Source organism: Carassius carassius, chromosome 36, assembly GCF_963082965.1.
Source record: "Carassius carassius chromosome 36, fCarCar2.1, whole genome shotgun sequence".
Taxonomy (NCBI): domain Eukaryota; kingdom Metazoa; phylum Chordata; class Actinopteri; order Cypriniformes; family Cyprinidae; genus Carassius; species Carassius carassius.
Genome location: NC_081790.1, coordinates 6,777,664 through 6,803,128, shown reverse-complemented (window position 1 = coordinate 6,803,128; position 25,465 = coordinate 6,777,664). Strand labels below are relative to the sequence as shown.

The 25,465-nt window shown below is 34.3% G+C and overlaps 1 protein-coding gene across 1 annotated transcript; it reads left to right on the top strand.

Annotated features, from left to right (window-relative positions):
• The first annotated feature begins 363 nt into the window (after window positions 1-363).
• On the top strand, window positions 364-25,465 carry rtknb (rhotekin b). Its single transcript, XM_059526020.1, has 13 exons — window positions 364-717; window positions 3,537-3,736; window positions 4,119-4,180; window positions 4,326-4,379; window positions 4,800-4,917; window positions 8,062-8,268; window positions 9,208-9,302; window positions 9,554-9,660; window positions 9,729-9,875; window positions 10,132-10,294; window positions 18,553-18,654; window positions 21,222-21,321; window positions 25,242-25,465. Exons 1-13 carry the CDS (start codon window positions 607-609, stop codon window positions 25,306-25,308), a joined length of 1,533 nt encoding a protein of 510 aa, XP_059382003.1. The 5' UTR covers window positions 364-606; the 3' UTR covers window positions 25,309-25,465.

Sequence of the window (25,465 nt, the reverse complement as noted above, 5' to 3'; positions counted from 1 at the left end):
CTGTTAGGCCGCTGCTCGTTTAGGTCATTCATTAACATGTGGTGCCTGTTACTTTTATCACCGCTGATCAGAATGGACCAATCACGGTTGTCTGTATTTACAGTGTGAGGATTTCTAAAAATCAATTTATTTAGTTTAGATTAGATTAGATTTGTAGATTTCAGATATTAATACTCAAAATGATCAGAATCAAAATATAATACGGTTTAGTTTGCAGATGTTTCCAATGATCCCAAAAAAAAAAATCAGAAATTTGAAGGGAGGATTCGTTTTTTAAACCAATAAACGCGCCCGGGATAAATCAAACCATTTGTGCAATGGGAAATCATTTAACAGCCTAGTGAGTATACCAAAGTTATGTTCACCAAATCGCAAAGGTGGCGCTGTTTCAGTAAGTGTTCAAAACCTCAAGCGCCACCCATAGCCTACCACGAACTGCGGGAAAAACACACCCTAATCCATAGTTGTTGCAACATGTCCAGTAGGATTTTATACTAATGGAGTTTTTAAGATATATATTTAAGCATTTGGGACGGGGTTTATGTTGATTGTAATGCAGTAGCTTCGGTTGGTCGCTTGAGTTGGGATTTTCAACCTACAGCAATCATGTTCTGCAGAAACCAGACTTCCAGAGCCACTGTTGCCCGTGGATCCGCGATGGAGATGGAGGTGAAGAGAGGCCGGTTCCGCCTGAGCGTGCTGGAGGACTCCGCACAGGTGAGCAGCCGCAGCACCACACCTGCGCAGGCGCACAAACATCACAATCACAGCTCAACAAGACCATTCTCAAACAGATACATTTTATCGCTCAATGTTGCTCATTCATATCCCAGGAGACAGAATGGAGTAAGTTCTTAGTTGTGGTTTTCATATATGTGAACTTAGCTCAGACGTTTCTCGTAAATTGCTTTAAAATAAGTCAGATGACATAAAACAATTGTTTTCGTACTGTAGGCGTATAACATGAACATGGATGGCCAAAGTTTCCATTGGATCTCCATTCAGTCTCATTGATAAGATCTGAGTCCAGTGTCTGTTGAATTGTACGTGTTCTAGAGTTTAGATTTATTGTCGTATTATGTAATCATTGATGGCATGAAGTCACCTCTGTTGTGATCTGTCTGCATTCATGTATTCACTGACATTATTCTACATACTTCCTTTGGCAAGGCATACAATTGAGTTTCGGTTAAAAGCACAAGCACACTTCTTCTGTAGCAACACTTCTCTTATTTGTAAGTTTTATTTCTTCAAAGTAATTTGTATACAAATGATCCATAATAACTGAGCACACAGAGCAATAAAACTTTGCTCTGGCTTATGTTCTTAACATTAGATCTAACATTTTTTTATGACTAGACAATGGCAATGGCAGTTTTATAAGGCAGTTTTTTAATAAAAGAAAAATTAGCCAGTTTACCATCTTAATGTTTTACCATCGTAAAACAGACAAAAGCCTTTTTGAAACCGTTCTCAGATATAGGCATGACCCTGAGGGAATTTCAAGTCAATGCACAATGCTTGCTGTCATCAGAGGAAAAATGCATTGAGCAAGCGCCATCATGCTTTAACCTACTATAATAGTTTAAGAGCGAATGCCTGCGTCCTATTCTTTGGAAGTGTGCCGAGATCAATTATTAACTTATGCAATATATTTCAAGCCTTCAACAGCCTGCAGCAAAAAGAAGTAATTGTTTTATTTAGTCAAATCACAGAACTTTATTTTTATTTATTTTTTCTATATTGATGAACTCATTCTTTAATTGCACAATAGGCCGATGTTCTGTCAAATGCATCCCTTTTAGTAAAGACTGAAATTATTATTCGAGTCAAGAAATTAAACATAAACCATTCATTATCCCAAATCAAAATACACAATTGTATGAACTACTTATGAACCCAAAGCACAAACATTATCAGTCTACAGTCTGAATCAGCTCTTAAACTGTCCACATTATCTGTTTCTTTTGCTTAGATTGGTTCTTTTTGATGTATTTAATTGCAGCTTGAGGACATTGGTAAATGTTAATGATTTTTCCAGCTGAAATCCATTCGTATCTGATGGCCAAACCCTTCGATTTCTTATTCATTAACATCAATATGCACTTATTTGTGTTAGTCTTCAACGTACATTTAGATTACTTCCTCTTACATAACTGTGGTTGTTAAAGTCACAGTTGAGAGGATATAAACAGATTAAAGAGATATTCTACTGACTGGTTACATGCTGACAATAAATGGCGAATGAATTCAGAAATAGAAACAAGGGGTTTTGTTGTAGTGCTGTTCAGCTCTTTGTGTTCGACTTTGTTTCTCTTGCCGGCTGAATGTCATCAAAGCTCTCTTCTGATTTTGCATGGAGTTTGGTTGTGTGAGACCAGACATGAGTCTGTGGTTTGTATGAATGCAAATTTTGTGGCACACTGGGATGAATCTCAAATGAATTTAGGACTATAAGCAGTTTTGTTTCGAAAGTATTTATGTACTATTACAGTATTTACATTTACATTCATTCATTTAGCAGACGCTTTTATCCAAAGCAATTTACAGTGAATTAATTTTTTTTTAACCATTGTATGTTTTTTACCAGTATTTATTAATGTTTTTAAGTAGCTTTTATATTTATATTTTCAGTTTTAATTTTTAATTTAGTTGAGTTTTAGTAAGTCTAGTTTAGTTTTATTTTGAACATTTAATTCACATTTGTTTTATATTTTAGATTTAATTATAAAGGTTTCAGCATATTTTATTAGTAATTTTTTGTTTATATTTTGTTATCAGTTATAATTGTTGTTAATAATACAACACTGCTATAAAGACAGTAATATTACCAATATTATATATGTGAGGTTATTTAGGTTGCTGGGGTATATTTTTAGTAATAGCTAAAAATACATTTAAAGGGTCAAAATTATAGATTTTTTTTAATGCCAAAAATCATTAGGATATTAAGTAAAGATCATGTTCCATGAAGATATTTAGTAAATTTCCTACTTTAAATATGCTTTGTTAATGACTTCATTTAGACAACTTTAAACGCAATTTTCTCAGTTTTTTGCACCGTCAGATTCCAGATTGTAAAATAGTTATATCTTGGCCAAATATTGTCCAATCCTAATAAACCATACATCAATGAATGGAAAGCTTATTTATTCAATTCAGTTTTGAAAAACGGACCCTTATTACTGGTTTTGTGGTCCAGGGTCACATGTAGTCAAACTGTCAATTTATTGAAATCCACATTTTTGCACAATCCCGTAAGCAAGTTAATTTCAGTCAGCTGAGCATGTGACAAAATTTACCCTATATAACAACATGTCTCATGCAAATTTATACAAACAGATTAACATACTTACAAAAATACCATGAATGATGTAGCACAAACTCTAACCCACTGAAAGCATTGCTGGTATATATAGCAACTTCCAGCTGAACAGGCCATTTTTTATTCTGTTTTAATATGCATTGGATGGTCGGTGAATGGTTGTGGGTGTATCGTCTGAGGATATGACTGCTCTTTCTTCATCTCTCTGCAGGACTGTGAGGTACAGAGACTGATCGAGAGAGAGGTGAGGATCAGAGAAGGGGCCTGTAAGCTTTTAGCTGCGTGTTCTCAGAGAGATCAGGCTCTGGAAGCTTCCAAGACTCTCCTCACATCCAACAGCCGCATACTGGCCCTCATGACCCAGCTGCAGCGCATTAAGGAAGCCCAGGCCATGCAGAGAGCAGGACGGAGGTAGATCATCGAGTCAATGGGTTGGGCTATAGATTTATAATGAGTTGGACTGAATAGATAGCAGTGGAGTTCTGAAAATAGCACCTCGGTGTCTCCTTAAAACAAAGTTTCTCATCTCACCAATGATTTCCATATTTTATGGCATTATTACTGAAGCTCATTTCCACAATGGGATTTAAAAAAATTCAAATTGTTATATATAAACTCAAAATTCTGACTCTTTTTCTCGGAATTCCGAGGTTTGCTTCTCACAATTATGTCGTTTTTCTGCCTATCTCTTAAAGTTGTTTTGTTGTTAGTGCACTTGAAATGTTGTCTTTGTAGGTAGCTCACTCACTGTGTCTGGAACAGAGCTGCTGATCCATTGATTGAATGTTTTTAGGTCATCTGATGGTGCGTCTGTTGATGATCGATTACCTTGTACTGGAAAAGTAGCTATTTCAGGTGAAGTTACATGCACAGAGACTAATGCAACAACTTTCTATATCACTATACTATATCTCATTTATTTGGTTTGATACTGTTTTTACCAGTATTTTTTTCTGTTTCTTCACTTATCTGTTTTTCTGTTTGCTTCACTTATCCTCAGATATTCGCATTCCTCTCATGTGGAAAGATTCAGAGTATTTTAAAAACAAAGGAGGTGAGTTTGACTACCGTATTTCCCGGACTATAAGTCAAACTTTTTTTCATGCGACTTATAGGCTAGTTAGGTGCGACTTATTTATCAAAATTAATTTGACAAGAACCGAGAGAAAACATTACCGTCTACAGCCGCGAGAGGGCGCTCTATGCTGCTCAGTGCTCCTGTAGTCTACACTGAAAACACAGAGCGCCCTCTTGCGGCTGTAGACAGCATTGTTTTCTCTTGGTTCTTGGTTCTAAATAAATGCTACTTCTAGTCCAGTGCGATTTTTTTCCTCGTCATGACGTATTTTTGGACTGATGCGACTTATACTTAGGTGTGATTTATAGTCCGAAAAATACGGTAATCTGTATGACCACAAAATCAGTCCGATTTTTACAGATTTTCTCCTCTTCTGTCCCTCTTCTCTGTGTTCAGAGCTGCACCGGTGTGCCGTGTTCTGTTTGCTGCAGCTGGGGACAGAGATTCACGATACGGATCTCGTAATAGTGGACCGGACGCTCACAGACATCTGTTTCGATGAACCAGTGATATTGTAAGATATTCTTCATTTACTTTTTTTTTTATCCTTCTGATATTCATGGACAAAATGGAAGTCCTCTCCAAATTGGTCTTTATTACAAATTAGACTTTTTAAAATTGACAATTGAAAATTTTGTCAATATCTCATCATGTCATATTCATTAGTTATAGTGGTTAATTATTACTTAATTTTACGTGTCGTCTGAGAGAAATGGAAAATAGAAAAAAAAAGGTAAACATTATGTTTTATATATTTTGGTAAATGTACATTACCATTAAAAATATTGGGGTCATTAAGATACAACTAATGCCGTTATTAAGCAATAATCCAGTAAATTGGTCAAAAGTGACATTAAAGACTTTACTATTTTTTATGTGATTTCAAAATTGAATTTTTATCATCATTACTCCAGTCACATCATCCTTCAGAAATTATTCTGAAAAAAAAATATTATTATTATTATTATGTTGAAAACGGCTGAATATATATTTTTTCAGATTTTTTTGATGAATAGAAAGAAGAACAGCATCTATCTATCTATCTATCTATCTATCTATCTATCTATCTATCTATCTATCTATCTATCTATCTATCTATCTATCTATCTATCTATCTATCTATCTATCTATCTATCTATCTATCTATCTATCTATCTATCTATCTATCTATTTATCTATCTATTGACTCCAAGCTTTTGAGTGGTAAAAGCTTTTTATTTCAGATAAATGTTGATCTTTGGATCTTTCTGTTTATCAACGAATCCTGAAAAATGCACTCAACTGTTTTACATATTGATGATAATAATACATTTGCTTGAACAGCATATCAGCATCAAATCAGAATGATTTCTGAAGGATCATTTGACACTGAAGACTGGAGTAATGATGCTGAAAATCACAAGAATAAATTACATTTTAAAATCTATTCAAATAGAAAGCAGTTATTTTAAATAGTAAAAATATTTCACAAATATTACTGATTTTCTGTGTATTTCTTAATTATAAAATAAATGCAGGTTTGGTGAGCAGCAGAGAATTAAATGTTTAAAAAAAATAAAAAATCTTACTGTTCAAAAACTTTTGACTGGTGTGTGTGTGTGTGTGTGCAGAGGTGGGTAGTAACGAGTTACATTCACTTCGTTACATTTACTTGAGTATTTTTTTTGGGTAACTAATACTTTTTTGAGTATATTTAAAGATGGGTACTTTTACTCTTACTTGAGTAAATTTTTTGGAAAAAATCTGTACTTTTACTTCGTTACTGTGGGCGACGCTCCTCTCCTTACTTTATCTTAATGCAATTAATGTTATAAATGCTTCAGTTTATTCTAAACGCACGGTCTACTTTTTTTCTGGGCAATGAGCGATGCTCATTCGCGAATGATTCATTCTTTTGAGTCAACTCTGTTCAAAGGCTTGAACAAACCAATTGGCAAACGAGTGAATTGGTTCATGAATCAGTTTGAATGATTCGTTCAGTTTCCTGAGGCACACACTGAGCGTTTGAAGCGGTTCACTCAGAGTTGTAATGTTTAAGAACATTAGCAGCATTGAAAACGTGGCTATGGAACTGCGTTGAATTGAAAGCAAATCTGCAAAGGCTATTTGCTAGCGATGGAGATCCTTATTAGATGAACACCGCGTGCACTGTCTACTGTTCGACAGGTAATGACTTGGGCTACATTCGATTACAGTACACGATACCACTGTGACATTAGTGTGTTGTACGTGTGACTTATAACAGAAGGGAACCAATTTGAATGCAGCTTCCAAAAGACAAAAAATAGCCGATTAATATTTTATTAATATTAATACAATCACACCGGCGTGAGAACGTTCAGCGAGTCATATCATCAGCTGCTAAATTCAGATCTGTGATCGCTGGCTGGCGCTGAGCCAGAGATAGATGCGTCTTTACAGCGCTGCGCATTATAACCAAACACACACGATTCTGTTGAGCTTATAAATGCAATGGCCAATCAGAGGTGTTCCGATGAGTCATCGCTAAAATTCCGGTTCTTCCTTCACTCACTCACTGACTGAATACCTCTTTCTGGGAAATTTTCTCGTCAGAAACAACAAAGTGCAAATGTGTATACGAATCGGTAAATAAGATATTGATTTCACAGTGTTAACAGTTTCAGTGATTTTAATGGGAGTTTTTGGGAGTGATTGAAATCTAGACTGTCAGTGAAAATTATTTTTGATAATGTAAATGTTATTTGCTCTCTTTATGAACAATGAAAGATTAGTAGCTGTTTTTATATCACATTGACTTTCAATGTTAAATTCACATTTAATATAAAGTCAGTCCTATTAATAATATGTTATGGCATGACACCTATATCTGTTAAGTAAACAGACGGATGTTCTTTAACTTAACGGTCATGTGAGGAGTTTTCTCTCTTCTCTGTGTCAGAGGTTATTTATATATATTACATATATAATACATACTTTAAAATATAATTTATTTCATGATGCAAATCCGAATTTTCATCAGCTGTTACTCCAGTTTTCAGAGTTATGATCCTTCAAAATATAATTCTAATATATTGATTTATTACCAGTGCTGGAAACAGTTTTGCTGCTTAATATTTTTTTGGAACTTGTGACATTTTGTTTAGGATTATGATAAAAAGAACACCACTGATAGTAAATCAACATATTGGAATGATTCCTGAAGGATTATGTGACATTGAAGACTTGAGTAAAGGCTGATGAAATAATATATATTTATACACACAAACATACATACTCATATTTTATCCATATATCTAAATAAAAATAGGCTCCGTATATATGACCCAAAGTAACTAGTAACTAACTACTTGAGTAGATTTTTTATCCGATACTTTTTTACTTTTACTCAAGTAACTATTCAGACTAGTACTTTTACTTGAGTAAATATTTCTATAAGTACTTTTACTTGAGTACAGTTTTTGGGTACTCTACCCAACTCTGTGTGTGTGTATATATATAAATAAATGCAGCCTTGAAGATCATGAGACTTTTTTTTTAGGAACATTAAAAAAACAAAACATACTTTTGGACAGTAGTATATACATTTTAAATATTTTATTTGTAAAATCTCTGTAACTAATGTAAAATAATAAAGCTATTTTTTTAAGTCCACTGTTAATAAATCCTGTCTTCATAGCTCTGACGTACCTGCAGACTTTGACCTGCGGGTGGAGCTCTACAGCTGCTGTGTGGAGGAGGAATTCAGCATGGGCTTCTCCACTCGAAGGCTGAGCCGGCTGGGAAGTGCCTCCAGTAAGAAGTTCATTGCAACTTCAGAGACCGCAGCGTCCTGCAGTTCCCCCGGAGGAGAATCACCGGTTCTGCTGCCTGCTCTTTCTGTACGGTGAGGGGGCAGGATATATGTCATTATATACTATCCCACATACTACATAAGCGTTGTACAAACAGATACATGACACTGGGAGAGTGTGAAATGTTGAAATGGTCTCACACTTCAGCTATGTTAGCCGAAACCAGTACACAAACAGGAACAAATACATCCATAGTGACTGTCAGTACTACAGACAGACACACCTTGACTGTTTATTTTTTTAACATTCGGTCTGTCTGAGAAAAGGGCCAGAACAGCACAGCAGAGAAAATTAAAGAGATGGATGGCGAAACCAATTGCATATTTTTAGGGTGAATCTCATGAAGTCTGGGTCATTTTTCATAGTTAAAAGCATGTTTCATATTTCAAGGGGATTTATTTTTCTATTATTTATCTTAAAGAATTATATGCTGTGTCATTATGTTCATGAGAATAAAGCACCATTTAAAATAATTGATCTTTTCATTCTTATTATTGAATTATTTTCAATTGTAAAGCAATTATACATCATTTTAGTTTCATTTATTTTACTGCCTGTATTCTTTGCCAATTTTAATAACAATAACAAAACATCTATTGAGAGAGCATAGTTTTTTTTTGTACATTGCAGAATCATTAATGACCCTGAAATTAATTACAAGCAAACTCAATTATAAAACATATCAATACAGTAAGAATTTGGGTAGACGGATGAGCTTAACGGTCATGAAAATTGGATAAAAATTGAAAATATCTTAATGGTACAAAAACATAGTATTGTCTTGTAAAATATTAGAATTTTGCGATTAAATATGACCTGAGCATTTTTTTTTCTCCATTGTAAGTTTTCATTTGATTAACAAAAAGCATTAATGTCAGTTCTAAATGTTCCAAAAGCAGTTTCATCAAAAAAATTTTTGTACAATGTAAATGTGCTTCACAGAGGCCCTCAATATCACCTCTTTTTCTTAGGGGCCCTAAATATCACCTCCTGGCCCATAAATCTCTGACCCTGTGCCACACACAGAACTCTTTCCGAACACATGACCTGACGATATCAGACACAGGTAAGAAAACTCTTTATTCAGGACTTTTTTCGATTTTTTTTTTTTAAACCGAGCCTATTGCATATGAGTTTGTGTTTACATATTGAGTCCAAAGGTCTGAGAAAATGAAAATGGGGGAATAAACAACGGTTTGGGATTTTAATTTATTTTTTTAATGTGTTAACTGAAAAGCCACCATATTTCTATGCACATGATAGTTTGTTTCTGATTAATTTCCACTTTGCTTTTATTTGTTCTCCTCTGTATTTTAGAGGGCTCTTCGTTCTGGTTGCCGCTCTATGGTAACATGTGCTGTCGCCTCGCGGCCCAGCCTCTTTGTATGACTCAAGTTGTTATGTGCGGAAAACTCCGAATTCGGGTTTGTGAATATGACGAATTATTGTAATTAAAAATAAAATAATCAGCATTTTCCAAATACCTTTTCAGTCATCTTCCACTTATTTTTTTGTACCCAAGTCAGAGGACTGGAGAGACGTCTACGGTGTTCTGAGTGGGTCAGTTTTAAAATGTTACCAGCAGCAAGACGACACAGATTCTTTAGAGACCCCACTGTTCACTATTCCCTTTAATAAGGTGAGGAGTATTGTCTTATAGAACAGCTGTAGTTGCATATTGTAGACAACAGAGGGCCAAGTTGACAATATTTGTTTTATGTTATGTGAGTTTTTTAGTAAGATTTTTCTGGTTTTAAATCCAGTGTTACAGCATACTTGCTTTTGGAAGCTGTTTATTACATTGATCCCATGTGCTACAAACTATGAATTATTGTACAATAGTAATTATTGTTTACACCTGGTCTTAAAACCAATTGTTTGCACACTTGCTTCAGGACACCTGTGTGCGTGCCACAGAGAGCGACCCGGCTCTACATGCTCACAGTATCACCATAACAAACCAGCGTGGTGATGAGACCACATACACCATTGCCACACACACATCTGAAGACACACATGACTGGATGGAAGCCTTCAGGCAGCATTTCTATGACATGAGTGAGTACCAGAGTTCCGAGAATGCACAAGATCACTCCACTGTCTTTGCAGATTTCTTTATTGTAGGGAACATAAAAAAAAAAATTCCCTTTTTGACATGTGTGGTATTCAGATAACATCCACTCTGATATGCTGTGTGTGTTTGCTGCAGTCATAGATGAAAACTCTTAAAGATGCCAGTCAAGTACCTACAGGCCTAATTCTAAAACAGAGATGGGATCCCAGACCAGTACTGTTCCCATAATAACATAATAAAAGTTGCATTGGATAACATTATATTCTTTCAGTTTCTGAGGGTATGTACTTGGGTGTGTATTTATTTCTATTGCTTTTTCCCGCTTTGATTCTTTCCTTCATAGTTGTGGTTGAATGACAGAATGAATAGTTGCCTTCTAATTCTGCTTTCTTTATTTTTATATGAACTTGTGAAATTGTATTACACAAATGATCAATGCTAACTTGTCTAGGCAACTAAACATCCATCCCATAACTGAGATTTCTTATATTTAATAAGAAATAGATGGTCTCTTGATTCACAAAAAAAATAATAATAATAATGATAATTTCACTCTCTATTCGTTGCTTATCAGTTTGATTTAAAAGCGATTTTGTGTTTTTGATTCAGCAGCTCTTTAAACTGCATTCATAAGAAATCTTCATCAAATGAATCTAAGGCGAAACAAAGAACAATGGCAGAATTATTCAGCACAGCATTGCCTACATTCCTGAGCGTGTAGGCCACTTGAAATAGAACAAAGAATGAGTGATCAGGAATGGGAGTGTTACTTATTTATCATGAAATTAATTTATACAGTTATACAATATAAGCATTACCAGTCATTCCATAGCAGTACATTTTGCAATTAAACTGTCCACCTTAAATGATTATTTAATGGAATTAAAAATAATGAAATCATATAAAGGTCATATTTTAAGATTATTGCTGTTGCGTTAGGAATCAATTTAATTTTACACCCCTAGAGATTTAACTGTCCTTTTTAAATTTCAAATGTCAAAACCGAGTTACATTCTTGTACAGAAGAGAAACATTAACACATATGGGTGGATGTGTTAAGATTAGTTATCTTGGCAGATAATTTAGTGGCCCCTAATAAAATGAATGCAGGTTATTATGACCTTCTGTTTCATTAGTACACATTATATATTGTCTTATGTATTTGCTTAATATGGAGAGGCCATTGGAGATGTTTGAATTATAAAGTTTACCTCCATAGTTTACCTCCATACCTCCTCTAGTACAAAATTTCTAATACTGAACTGGTTTATTTAGCTGGCAGAACCACAGAAACACAAATGAGAGAAAGTCTATGATGGGCTAAAATAAGTGGCAGTTTGAAGGTATTGCATTTCTAAGAATTTTTACACGTGACCTTGAACTTTTCAAAGAATCCAGCCTTGTTGTTTTAAAATCTGGTGTGTTGGCGACAGGTTCTAAGACCAGTTAGGCTTGAATTATTTACTGTTTCTATTGTGAAATCTGCTGTTATTTCTTGAAAGGTGAAAGCCTCAACTAGATTTTTTTTTTCATAACCACTTTTTTTTACTTGTAAGCCAATATTTCTTTGTATGCAAGACGCTTTTATTGGTACACACAGTCACTGCGAGAAAATAGTAAATGAATAAGGTTCAACAAGGTCATTCTGATAATCTTCTGATATGATAAAGAAGATAATTACCTAAAAGTAAACATGCATAATTGTACAGTTTTACATGCATATTTGCATGTGCATGACCACTTTTTTAGGGGTATGAGGAACTGATATGCTTGAAGCACAGTGTTGTCATCACCGACATAGAAAAACGTATCAAGCTGGATTTTTCCCTAATAACTTTAAAAAGCAGATGAACTGATGAAGAACATGAGAATAAAGTATAACACTACAGTAGATTATGAGTCGAAGTAGGTCAGAGAGATTATAAAATATTGTTAATTAAAATCATTTTCACCTACGTAAATCAGTTATGTAATGAGTTTAAAAAAAAAAAAAAGTGCATTGAACTTAGTTTAAGAAAACCAGATTATAATGAAAGGAACAGTTCATCCAAAAATGTAAATATACCTGTGGAGCAAAACACAAGATGAAAGCAAGCCATATAGACTTGTTTTAGTTTTTTTGGCAAACATTTGTTATGCCTACTTTGATCACATACTGTTTACCCTGCCAATATCCTTTGTCGTTTGTTACAAAAAAAACTGTCCCAGTTGTCATGATGTGAAATATGAGGTTTTTGCAACTGTCAAGGAATGTTACCGAAACTTCTATTATGTCACACGGGCTAATAAAATAAACTGTCACTCAGCTATCTTAATTTTGACATTCCCCCAAAAATGTCTTTTACATATTGGCTTTAAAATATTTGAACAACGCTTGATTTAAAACAAAGATTGTGCTTGTAGGTGACATCAACCTGACAGAATGTTTCAGAACAAAGAGCTTCATTTTCTGGTGGTGTTTACTTTTCTGGTTGTACATTTATTTACAGAAGTTAACAACCCTTATTCTTCTGAGAGAACGTTAGAACAATTAATTATCTTATAACTCTGCCTATTCCTCTTCAGATATTTATGTATGAATTAGACAAATTAGTAAAGCTAGGTTTTCAAATGTCAAGAATTCCCTGTTCCCAAGCAACCAAATATTAGTTCATCTCATAACTGAGATGTATTATATTTGGGTGTGACTCTTTTGGTTCACAGCAAATCAATACATTCACTGTTGTGTTATAGTTTGATTAGATTTTTTTAAGTTCAAATCTATCTAAGGCAAAGCAAAGAACAATGTGAGACTTATTCATTACAGCATTGACTACATTCCTGCATAGGCCACTGAGATACAACAAAGAGTGGAATACTAACAACAATGAGTGATCTGGAATGGGAGTGTTACTTGTATATCACAAAATCAGTAAGGGTATATAATTTAAGGGTTGTCAATCAACCATATTTCTGACTTTAGAAATTCTGCATTTGACAAGATGCAAGCTATCGACAGTAAGCCAAATGTGGAAATTGGCCCTTCACTCAACAGGTTCTGGCATCTTTGAAACTAAGTTACTTTCTTAAACAAAACAGAAATACAGATACATGTGGGTGGATGTGTTAAAGTGAGTGATCTTTAGAGATAATTTAGCATTTAGATGCAGATAAACTGGTTTTAGTGGAAAACTACTGGAATAAGGAAATTCATGTTAAGTGCTACAAGGAAGCAGTTCACCCACAAAAAAACTTTTGAATGAATCATGATTGAAATATAATATTGTTGACAAACAGCCAGCAGATACTTATAAGTGGATAAATGCATCATTGAAAGCTCCACATTTGTTTGCAATGCATTAATGTTGTGCTTGATTAACAGTGCTTGCTTTTGTCACATGATGGAAAAACTGTTGTAAAAAAAGATGAAGCTGTTGTTGTCCAAAATACACATGCATATTATGCTTACATAGTGAAAAAAAAGTGCCAGAAATTCACTGTAAAACCTAATGTTTTTGGTATTACAGGAAGCATTTTGCTATTTGTGTTGCTTTTTTTAAATCCTTTTACTATTTTTCACTGGGCATTATGAGATGACTCATATTTAATGTATTTTATAAACAATCAAAAAAGTTATATCTTTGTAAGAACACATTATTGTTTGGATTTTCAGTATTTATTCAAACTTTTCCTTTGAAAAACCCAATATATTCCAGTATTTTATCTGACATGCCATCACCACCGTTTGACCTGTATTTTAAAACTAATTACTGTACATACATTGTTTAAAATAAAGCACAGAGTACAATACTTTGTTTGTTCTGGTTTGACAGCACTTGATAGAACAGGGTGGATTGGTTAACATACTTCAGTTTCAATAACGAATCAAAATGAAAACAAGAATTCTCTCCCACTAGCAATATGCAGAATTCACAAAGCCTGCTTTTATTTTAAAGACAAATGGCTTTTAATTTTTGTATTCATCAGCTAAAATTTTAATGAGTCTTTTAGTAGACAAAAAGAACATTATTTTGTATATTTGGTGTAATGCTATACGTTTATGTGGTTTAAGGTTCAAAAAACACATAATTTTCCACATAATGTACATTATTGTTTCTCCTCTGTGCCCCGCCTTCTGAAATGGTTGATTTTTACAAAACTCATCGGTCTGAAAAGCGTGGTGTACGTTGACTGGCCAGCTATCCAGTGCGTTGTGATTGGCTGAATACCTCAAGTGTGTGTCCTGGCTCGATTAGACAAAACCAATAGAACCCATTACAAACGAGGCATTTGTTGCATCCAGTGGGGACATAATTACTGATTATAATGACTTATACTGTCTTTTTATGCGTTACATATCGTGCTGCTTAAACATAAAACCATGTCTGCATTTGTGATCGGAGAAATGACAAACAGCAAGCTCTACACTGCTCAAAACTTGCGTTTGAATCATCAGTGGCAAATCCTTTACATATGAAAATGTACTTACAGACTATGAGTCAGAAGAACCAGACTGTCCTTGCAAAGTTGGAATTGCCCCACTTTATAGAAACAGATGCCGGCATTGTAGACTACTTTCTCAGGAAACAGTCCTTTTTTCTTCGCAAAATGCACTGCACACATCTAAATATTTGGATTGAACCATTCCAGAACAGTGTTGAAATACAACTTAACCACTGATTTCTAGTTGTGTCAAACAAAGCAGTTTCACTTTCACAACGAAACACACAGCGACTCCACAACATGGCAGTGGCAGCAACAGCGAGAATAAAAGTTATACCTTCATTCTTTGCGTGAACATTTGGGCGGCATTATGCAAAACTTTCCACATCGTGACAAAAACATGTGGGGGCGTGTTAAAATGAGCCATTTTAGGTAGGAATGGATGACTCTTTAACTTTTATAAAGATTATCTCTTTGGATTTGAGACTTTAGTCTTTGCAACTTTACAGATCTTCTTTATTCACCAAGAGATTGTAACACTCCAAAGAGAAAGGAAAAATTGAAATCACATCATATGACCCCTTTAAAAGAATGAAGAAAGTAGAGATGGATTTAAAATCACATTAAAATCCTGTGAATTACATGTTATGCACAGTGCAATAACTGCTAGCTGTCATGATGTGACACGCTTGATGTGTTGCCATATGAAATTTTCTTTTAAAGATTAGAAAATAAAAAAATCTGCTTTTACATTCCAATTTCCATGGTGATGCATAAAGCATGTCAGGTGACATTTCAAAGTCTTGGCACTGCACGACTAAATGCATTTATTTATAAATGCATTTATGCTGCTTCTGAGGAGCATTAAACAGTCTGTGTAAAGACACCTAAATGCCACTTTGGAGGCGCTTCTGTGCAGAGAAAATTTGAAGTAATGAGACTTGGGTCCACAACACTGTGTAACATTTATAATTGTCAGTTCAGTCTCTCTCTCCTTCCATTCATAGCAAAAACACTTGTTTTTACATTTACAGTACATTTACATTTAGACATTTAGCAGAAGCTTTTATCCAAAGTGACTTACAAATCAATCAAAATCAACAAAAGAGCAATGATATACAAGTGCTATAACAAGTTTCAGATAGCTTAATGCAGTATATAATCATATGATAAAAAGAAAACATAGAAAAACAATAGAGCAAGCTAGTGTTAGAGGCCTTTTTTGCATTTGTTAATATTATAATGATTAAAAAGAAAACAAATAGATAGAATATAAAAAGATCAGAAAAGCTAGTGTTAGTTTTTTATTTATTTATGTTTAAAAGAAAACAAGCAGTTAATAGAGTGCAAGTCTAAAAGGGGCAAGATGTTTTTTTTTATTATTTTTTTATAATGAATAGAATTAGAATAGAGAGTGCTAGAGTTAGATGTGATGTCTGTAAAGTCTGTTTGGGATGGTACAATAAAGTGGCGTTCACTTGCAGAACACAAGCTTCTAGAGGGCACATAAGTCTGAAGTAATGAATTTAGCTAAAGGGGTGCAGAGCCATTGGCAGTTTTGTAGGGAAACATTAATGCCTTGAATTTAATGCGCGCAGCTACTGTTAGCCAATGCAAATTGATAAACAGAGGTGTGATGTGCATTCTTTTCAGCTCGTTAAAAAATTAACTTGCTGCCACATCCTGGACGGAACAAGAACTTGAACAAGGAGTTGTGCAGCATGTTCCAAAAGAAAGTGCCATGATATTATTGATGTTGAATAAAGCAAATGTGCAGGACCGGGCAGTTTTAGCAGTGTGGTTTGAGAAAGCCAGCTGATCATCAGTTATAACTCCAAGGTTTCTTCAACTGAGACTGTGCTACTGTCAATCACTGAAGCCTTGCAGATTGCAAAAGCTTTTTCCAAATCATCAGTTCTTATTTTGCTGGATCTGTCACTTTTGACACTGTGAATCATCAGATTCTCCTGTCCACCCTCTCATGGTTTGAATCTCACTGGTAGGTCTTTCAGGGTGGCCTAGGGTTGGGAGGTATCAAAAACACATCAACTGGTCACTGGGATTCCTCAGGAATCAATTCTTGGAGCCCTTCTCTTCTTCACATACACGATATCACTGGGACTCATCATACAGGCACATGGGTTCTCCTACCATTGCTATGCTAATGACACACAGCTCTATATTTCATTTAAACCACTGGTAGCTGCACGGATCTTAGGCTGCCTGGCAGACATCTCGGCATGGATGAAAGAACATCACCTACAGCTCAATCTGACAAAGACTGAGCTCCTTGCCTTCTCTGATACACCAACTCTACAGCATGAAATCACCAATCAGTTAGGTTCATCAACAATATACCCAATCAAGTTCGGTCAGAAATCTTGGTGTAATCTTTGATGACCAGCTGACTTTCAAAGACCACATTGCAAAACAATTCTCGATCTTGCAGATTTGCTTTGCACAGCATCAGAAAGAACGGGCCCTTTCTAACTTCTTGTCTTGGACCTTGTGATTTTTAGGCTGGATTGCAATGCTCTTCTAGCTGGACTTCCATCATGGACAGTCAAACTTCTACAAATGATTCAGAATGCAGCAGGATGACTAGTCTTTAACGAGCCCAGAAGAGCCCACATCACACCTCTCTTTATCTCCCTGCACTGGCAAGAGAGTTCAAGACACTGATTCTTGCATATAGAACAGCCATAGGTTCAGCACCTGACTACATCCACTCAATCTTACGAACATTCCTTCCAGAAGTCTGAGATTCTCTAATGAGCAGTGCCATCACAAAGAGGCACAAAATCACTTTCCAGAACATTCTCATTCACCGTTCCCGGCTGGTGGAATGATCTTTCAACCCCTTTAAAGAATGCTGATTCCCTGACAATTTTCAAGCGACAGCTGAAAACTCACCGCTTCATTTATAAAAAAGAAAAAAAAAACGTTTTCTTTAATCTTCCCCTGTGTAGCTTCTACTTATTTGAACAATGCTTGAAACTTGGTGCTATGAGCAATTCCTGTGTCTGTTTGCCTCTTTAAGATTAATTGCTTGATGTATGCAAATGTACCCATGTGTTCCCACCTTCACACATTCATGTTTAAAAGAGTTGGATTTCTGAATCACAACATTGATTATGATTAATTGTTTGTTTGCACAACTGTACACTGTACAGCATATGTTCTGAATGATACCTTTATCTCTCCTTGTAGTATAGATGTTATGCAAGTGCCACATTTTGAAAAAAATAACGACACATACGTTAAATCAGTTGATCAGATTTCTGTGCAGTCGGTTTTGGTTTCTGCGAAATGATGTCAGGAGATTATTATTTTGTGTCAAAAGAGGTTTTTGTAGTACATTTCAGCATTTTTTCACCCTGTTTTATATCCTTGTTTCATGGCTTATGTGTCACCATCAGTCCAAAAGCATGTGGTCTGTTTGGTATGTTACAAGAAAAGTAAGTGAGACAAGTGTTCTGACTTACTTTGTACAGTGTTCCTGAAAGCTTGAAATTCGATACATATCTTACACAAATATGTAGACACGAGCACGTAGTGCTTCTCTAAAAGGCACCCTTGTTAATGGCTGAGTTTCAGCTATTTTCATGCTAGGTATTTATTACATGTCGTGCAAGAATGACGTTTTTTTATGGCCTACACCCTCTAAATGTAAACACATGGACCTGTCTAGTTTGTCTATTTTTCACATTTACCCTGAAACCTTTGTTCAAGTCCTCAGGTGTTTAAAATTATGCACTCACACTTAAACAAAACAAAAAAGACCTGTCTTTTAATTGACGGCCTTTGCTCTTCTATGTAGGTCAATGGAAACAGTGCTGTAATGAGCTCATGAAGATTGAGGAACCTTCTCCAAAGAAAATGATGTTGACATTAAAACAAGGCTCCCTGTATCATGAAATGGGTAAGAGCATTGTGGGATTGTAGGAAGTCATTAAGTAAGACACAGTTGTGTTCCAGCAAGGTCACTTGGAGGGATATTACAGTAATAGTAAACCAGTTACTAGTAAAACTAGTTACTTGAAATAAAATACACTTCAGCCAAAAATAAGACATAAAAAACCTTTAACTTGTTTTATTTTTGCTATTTGCCAAGGCAACATTTCTCATTTTCATTTAGTTTACCCTGATGTACTAAAATAATAAAAACAAAAACTGAACGAAAACTCTAAAGACATAAAAAAAAAAAACCCTGGAAATTTTAAAACTTACAAATAAAATGAACACAGAGAATCACAAAAAAAATCTTACTATTCAAAATAATAATAATGCTAACTATAATAGTATCTAAAAATTTTATAATCACATGTGTACCAAAAAAAAAAATGCTGCACAAGTGGAACTTCACTTAAACTTTAATTTTTATATATTGTTAATTTTGACAAGAAACAAAGTCCTATTTTTTAAATTATGTCCAAATCCAAGCCATAAATGCAAATTTGGCACTCTTTGATGTGGCGTGACGGATCGCTGTCTAAACTTCTCGGAAATTTTATAATTTAGAAGTTAATGTAAAACCACTGTTTTATAAAAAAAAAAAAAAGGCAATTTTTATGTTTATAATGGTTCATATCGAACCGTGACATCAAAACCTAGGTACTGTACGTTCCGAACCATCATGTTTGTGTACCATTACGCACCTACTATCTCAATTATACTAAAATAACCCTGGTCTCTTGTGCATATTTTGAGAATTACTCTTTTTATAAAAGAATTAAATATGTTTTGTATAAATTATTAAAATACAAATGGTTTGCTTAGTGTAAAGTATAGTGAAATTGGCGTACAGTAGGATTAGTATAAAACAAACACACCTAATCATATTACATTTTTAATGTGTGTTTAATTATAAGGTTACTCTTTTATCTTTTCAGCGATTGTTTTTGTTTTTCAGAGGTGAGATATAAGAAAGTTTAATGAACAAAATGTCAATTGTTGACAGTAGTGTTTTGTGTGGTGTATTTAGTAGCTTTATTAAGCTAATTTATTTAATTGAAAAAAAAAAAGTTTGTTTACTTGATGACATAAGACCTATAAAATGTTATCTTAACAGACAAAGAGTAAAGTACAGTATCAGGTATTGTCCGTTAAGATTAAACAAGATTCACCTACGCAATTTAAAAAAAATGCAAACGTATTTTTTTCAATGTAATATAATTTCAAAGAGTTGCAGACCAGACAACTAGAGTCAAAATTTGTGAAAAAGATCTTTAACCAAATTTAATGTTAAAAGTGCATTTTCGATTTTGCATTAATATTTATGCTCAGAATGAACATATTTTACATACTACACACATGTATCGTACAAAAATATGACCAATAGCACATTCAGAAACATGTATGTGGTTTTTCATACATATGCAAACAAACTAGGTACTAAGTCTGGGATTCAAGAAAGACATAACTACACATTTTGATTCAATATACTTTGTCTTACATGAGATACATAATTACACATAAAAAATACACACACCGACTTTCTCTTGAACTTAGGATAGACATGCTAATTTAAGAATAGTGCACATTTCTACCAATCACCCCACCCTATTGGGTGGGGACGTATTTCCTTTTCAGGCGTGTCAATTGACAGACAGTTCAACCAAGAGCAGAGGCAGACATGCCGTCAGGCTATTCATTTCTAATTGCTTTTGACACTAATAAAGCCGGCTAACCAAGATGCAATATATCATTGTGCGGCCTCTTTAGACATTTGTTCTTTGAAGATCAACCCTATTGAGCAGAACAGAAAGAGCTGAAAAAGAGACTGTTCAAAATGTGCTTGTGGAACATGACGTGTTGATAGACGTGGTGCCCCAACGCGCAACAATTAAAGAAAGTCATTATTGTGTTTGCTAAAAGTCTGTCATTTACTTCATTCTTTATATTATATAGTCCAACCTGAACAAGAACATTCTGTCATATTTTTTTAATTATTCATGTTGCTCCACACTTGTATGACTTTCTAGTGCAAAAAGAAAACAAAATATTTCCGTTTGACTTTGGACTCTTGTTGGAGAAAACTGAATTCTTCTAAATATCTTCTTTTGTTCCTTTCTAAAAAAGGAAAATCAGGTATGGAACGACATGAACAGAATACATAATGACAAAAATTTTTAGGGTGTATTTCTTCAATACGTTCACAGTATGATTAATATGCAAAGTGCATATTTTAAGGTATTTAAATGACAAAGATGTAATAATTAGGGCTGCCACATAAGACTTATTTTAGACTTTTACTTTTCATTCAGTTCTCTACCAATTTTATTATTTGGTAATTTATGTATTTTTATAGTTTATTTTTAATATGTACTAATACATTTTTAAATATGTTCTATTCATTTTAAATATTTTTATAATAAATTAAATAGTTTTTAAATGCAATTAAAATGTCTGTTAGAAAAAAAACATATTTTCAAGGTCTTTAATTACATTGTTTGTTAAGCATGTTCTTTGTCTACCTTTTTTATACAGTTACGTCCCCATCCACCAAGACCAGAAACCATCTGCAACCCCTGAACAGACCTGTTTCTTCTGAAATCCAAAGCCTGCTGTCCACCTATTATAATGACAGGTAAATACATATTCAGACAACTGTTACACAAGCACATACTGTAAACACGCACATGAGTAACAACGCTTGGATGGCAAATGCTCTGAAATATGCTCTCTGAAGGCATGTGTGTTGCAGAACGACATGTACTAGGACACGTAACAAATACCATCAAAAAGATGACAACTGAATAGGTTTTAGGCATCAATATTAATTTTAATGCTCGGGAGTGGCTTTCCACCCTCTGAAATCATCTGAATTCATTAACCTTTTCTTCGAAGGACATTCAGCTGTGTTATTATTTCAATAAAAGCAATATAGACTAACAATTTGGTTAGTCCATTTAATCGTGTCCACACATGTCATAATAATGTAGGTGTGGTGTCGCTGTCACACATGCCAAACTCTGCCACATATCTATCTGTCAGCAAACACTGATTCATTTTCATCTTATATAGACATTGTGATGAGACAAAATGTTTTACTGCTGTATCCTCATACTTGAAAGGACAGAATACTTGGACTACTTACATAAGATATTGACAAATGTGCGTTTTTGGGATATGTGTTTTTGTAAAGCAGAAATAAGCTGTGAATTCTAAGGTGCTCACTGGTATTGAAAAGAAATAAAACTTGCATGTTTACCAATTTCTGTAGCCTAAAAATGTCCTGTTTGTTGACTTCAGCTTCACAGTACAGGAATAACTGAAGAGCTTGGGATTACAGTATGTGCATTCTTGTAGCAGAGAAGCGCAGACATTAAATTGCTCAATATCTTTATTTATTTGCTTGCAGTCAAATGATGCCCATGTCCCCTATTAGAAAAAATATAGATTTTAGAAATGCATTTTTGGAAATCCTTTTTTATTTTATTTTATTTCTTCTTTTTTTTGCCCCAATGTGGGACTGGCGGTGTGTTTATTGAAAGTCTTTATTAAATTACATTATTAACATTGATGCAGAAACCAGTGTCATAAACTGCCTTTTTATTTTGTTTATTATTATTGTTATTGGTGAGTAAAAATAACAATACAGAATCTAAAATCACTTATCTAGTGTGCTGCCTCCAGTCTATTGTGAGGAAAATAATTCACAATTTGGTTCATTTGAGCTCTTATGTGATAATGGATATAACCAAAATTAAACAGGCAATTTAATATATGTATTTTATGATAATTTTTTATCAAGTGGCGCTTTTATTTTAAGTTAACATTTATTTTAAAGTAACAAAAGTTATTTTGTAAAAAAAAAACATTTTTGCAGCATTTTGAAGATTTCTTTGGTTAGTTAATATAGTCCTGGCTGGCTTTGCCGTGTCATACAAGACATACACAGTGGTGTCCACATTTGAATCTGGGATTCAAAATCATATTTTAAAACTGATAAAAAAAAAAAAAATCGAGTTTTAGGATTTTGGAAAGATTAAAGAAAAGGCATGTTTTGCCATAAAATGATTAGGACAAATCTACGATTTGTTATTTGCATTGTGCATTATTTCTAGTTTACTAATGAAAGATAAGAAAGACAGATTGAACAAAAAGAGGTTTGTTCTCAAATCAAGATAACATGACTGTCTGGTTTTACATGTTCATGTTAGTGCTGCTAGTTAATCAAAAGAAGGACATGCCAGATTCTAAAACATTCCCAAATTCATGTTTATTTTTCGGTTCAGATGCAATTTTCTGCTGATAATATAATTAATTAGCAATGAATAAAGAAGAAAAAAGCATTTCCCCTAATGATCATGGACTTGCATGTATTAGTTTCCTTTTTCACATATGACACAAACACAACCAGATGAACAGAGTACCACAGCAGTCTGTAGTAGTCTTGTGCCAGTTTGCTCCTGTCTAAAGTCATTTTACTTTAAGGGTAGACCGAAAAGACGGAGTGGAACTGGGGAATGTGAATTCTCAGCCAAGCACTGCTGGCTGTGTCTGTATTGTGACGGTCTAGATGGGACACATTCCCATGGCCACCACCTTACAGTATCTGTTAATTACTTAGTGCAGCATGTGGGTGTTTGTGGTTGAGTGTGGGTGTTTCTACACATGCCTACACATGTGCCTCAGTCCACCCGGAAAAGCTGCGTTCGCTTGGATGTGCTGTAGTATGAGGAAGTTGCAGATAAATATAACATGACATTATAATTACTGTATGCTTACTTCAGTAATGCAAGCCTTACATTTTTATTTGTATTTTTGGCCTGTACTGCAAATGGTCAACATGAACCAAACATATTATCCAGTTTACTTACATAATATGCCCCCCCCCCCCCCCCCCATAAGTGAAAAAGGATATTCATCAAGAAAAAATGCATGAATGAGTATGAAAAGACTATGAAAGACAGCCTAAAAAAAATTGACAACAGCAGGACAAACGTAGTCATACATGGCCTGTTGATTATATTGCTTAGGATGGGCCAAACCTATTGATAAGTGGTGTGTTTTTTTTTTTTGTGAGCAAACATTCATTCTCTGTAACTCAACTTTAATTGCTCTGAGGCTGATTGCCTTCATTGTTGCTTAAATCATGTTTTAATACTGCACTGTGCATGATTCATCATTCATCGACTTTATGTGCAGATTACAAAAGAGTTTTGGATACACGTCATCAAAGCACACTAATAAAAAAAAGTTGAAGTCATTTTATGCATTAGAATGTATTCATAGTTTTTGAGGCACGAACATGCACGTATACATGGGAATGCTATAGATTACATGAATTTTTTTCTATGATTTGTAGCTGCAATTCTGCAGTCTCGCAGAGTCACTCTACCAGTTTAGACTTTCACCGAATTAAAGACATAAATATGTGCCACACCAGAGTAGAATCAATACATGTTTCTTATTCATTTGTTTATCACACTCCTCTCCTTCTGCTTCTTTGTTTCAGTTACTGAAGGATCAAACAAGAAAACTAAAGAAAAAACCTGTTTTGTGCACAGCTCAACACACCCAGTATATTACAGCACACACACGGATCTTTTTTGGGAAATTTTTTTCATAATTGGCTTAAAACTCTGATTGTCATAATCAAAAAATAACCCTTATATTACAAGACTATACAGTTTCCTACTTTTTAGCTACTTACCATATATACTGTATAATAATAAAGATACTTTGACTTGGTGTGAGAATTAAGAGTGTTACAAGAGACAATAAACCAGCACATTTGCATATGCATTTGTTTGCCAGGAACAACAACTAATTATACAGTTTAGTGTAAATTGATCAGTTAGCATTCCAAAGAGCCGTTTAGTTAAATTATAAAAAATAAGAAGTATATCAGCTTGTCAGTACAGCATATACATGTACAGCATGGTATTTTCTTTCTTTTTTTAGAGCACATTTCTTTTTCAATGCACAGTAAAGGTCTGGCTCTTTATGTATGATTCATCAAGCCTGTATTGGATCAGGGCTTAATGTCGCTGGATTTAAATCACGCACCTTTAAAATTGACTGGAACATTTTTACTTGCTACAAGCTATGGAAATCCTGCATGAGAAGAGTTTGACAGTTTGTTTTTGTTGATTTTTTTCAGTCATAGTAATTATTGTACCACCCAAGGCCATTCAAAAAAATTGAGCAACTCAAGTTTAATGTGGATTTTAAATTCAAATGATCCTCATCCTCTCTTAAGACAAATCAGTCAAACAGCCAACCAACCAACACCGTTTCAAATGGTTATGAATATAACCATCATCTCTAAACCTTACCTGAATTTTAAGTTTTGATCTATCAAGATCAATGGGAAGTTTTCATTGATAGCTGGATAGTCCCTACAGCATCTTGACTTAATGTAATTTATATTAAATAAAAATTGTTATTCACTGATCAAATATGTTCACTGATACAGCTCCTTTCTGAGAACATTGTTTTGAATAGCAAGCTAAAATTGTTGACTGATTTGTCTTATTGTAGGATTTGTAACCCTTTTAGCAATTTGGCTGGTGGTAACCCAAAGGTTGTAGGTTCAAATCCCAGGAGAAGCCACCTGCCGCCATAGTGTCCATGAAAAAGATGTCACATGGCTTCATGGAATCTTTGTTCCTGCTCTTTCTGAACAGACAAATCTGTTGTTTCATGATTTATATGACAATTATGTGTTGTTAATGCCATGATAATAAAATGAAAGATTGGAAATCCCCATCACTTCTTGTTTA

Coding starts and splice junctions, on each gene's coding strand:
- rtknb (XM_059526020.1), top strand. CDS start 607: ATGTTCTGCAGAAACCAGACTTCCAGAGCCACTGTTGCCCGTGGATCC. Junction 4,181..4,325: donor TGGAAAAGTAGCTATTTCAG/GTGAAGTTACAT, acceptor ACTTATCCTCAG/ATATTCGCATTCCTCTCATG. Junction 4,380..4,799: donor GTATTTTAAAAACAAAGGAG/GTGAGTTTGACT, acceptor CTCTGTGTTCAG/AGCTGCACCGGTGTGCCGTG.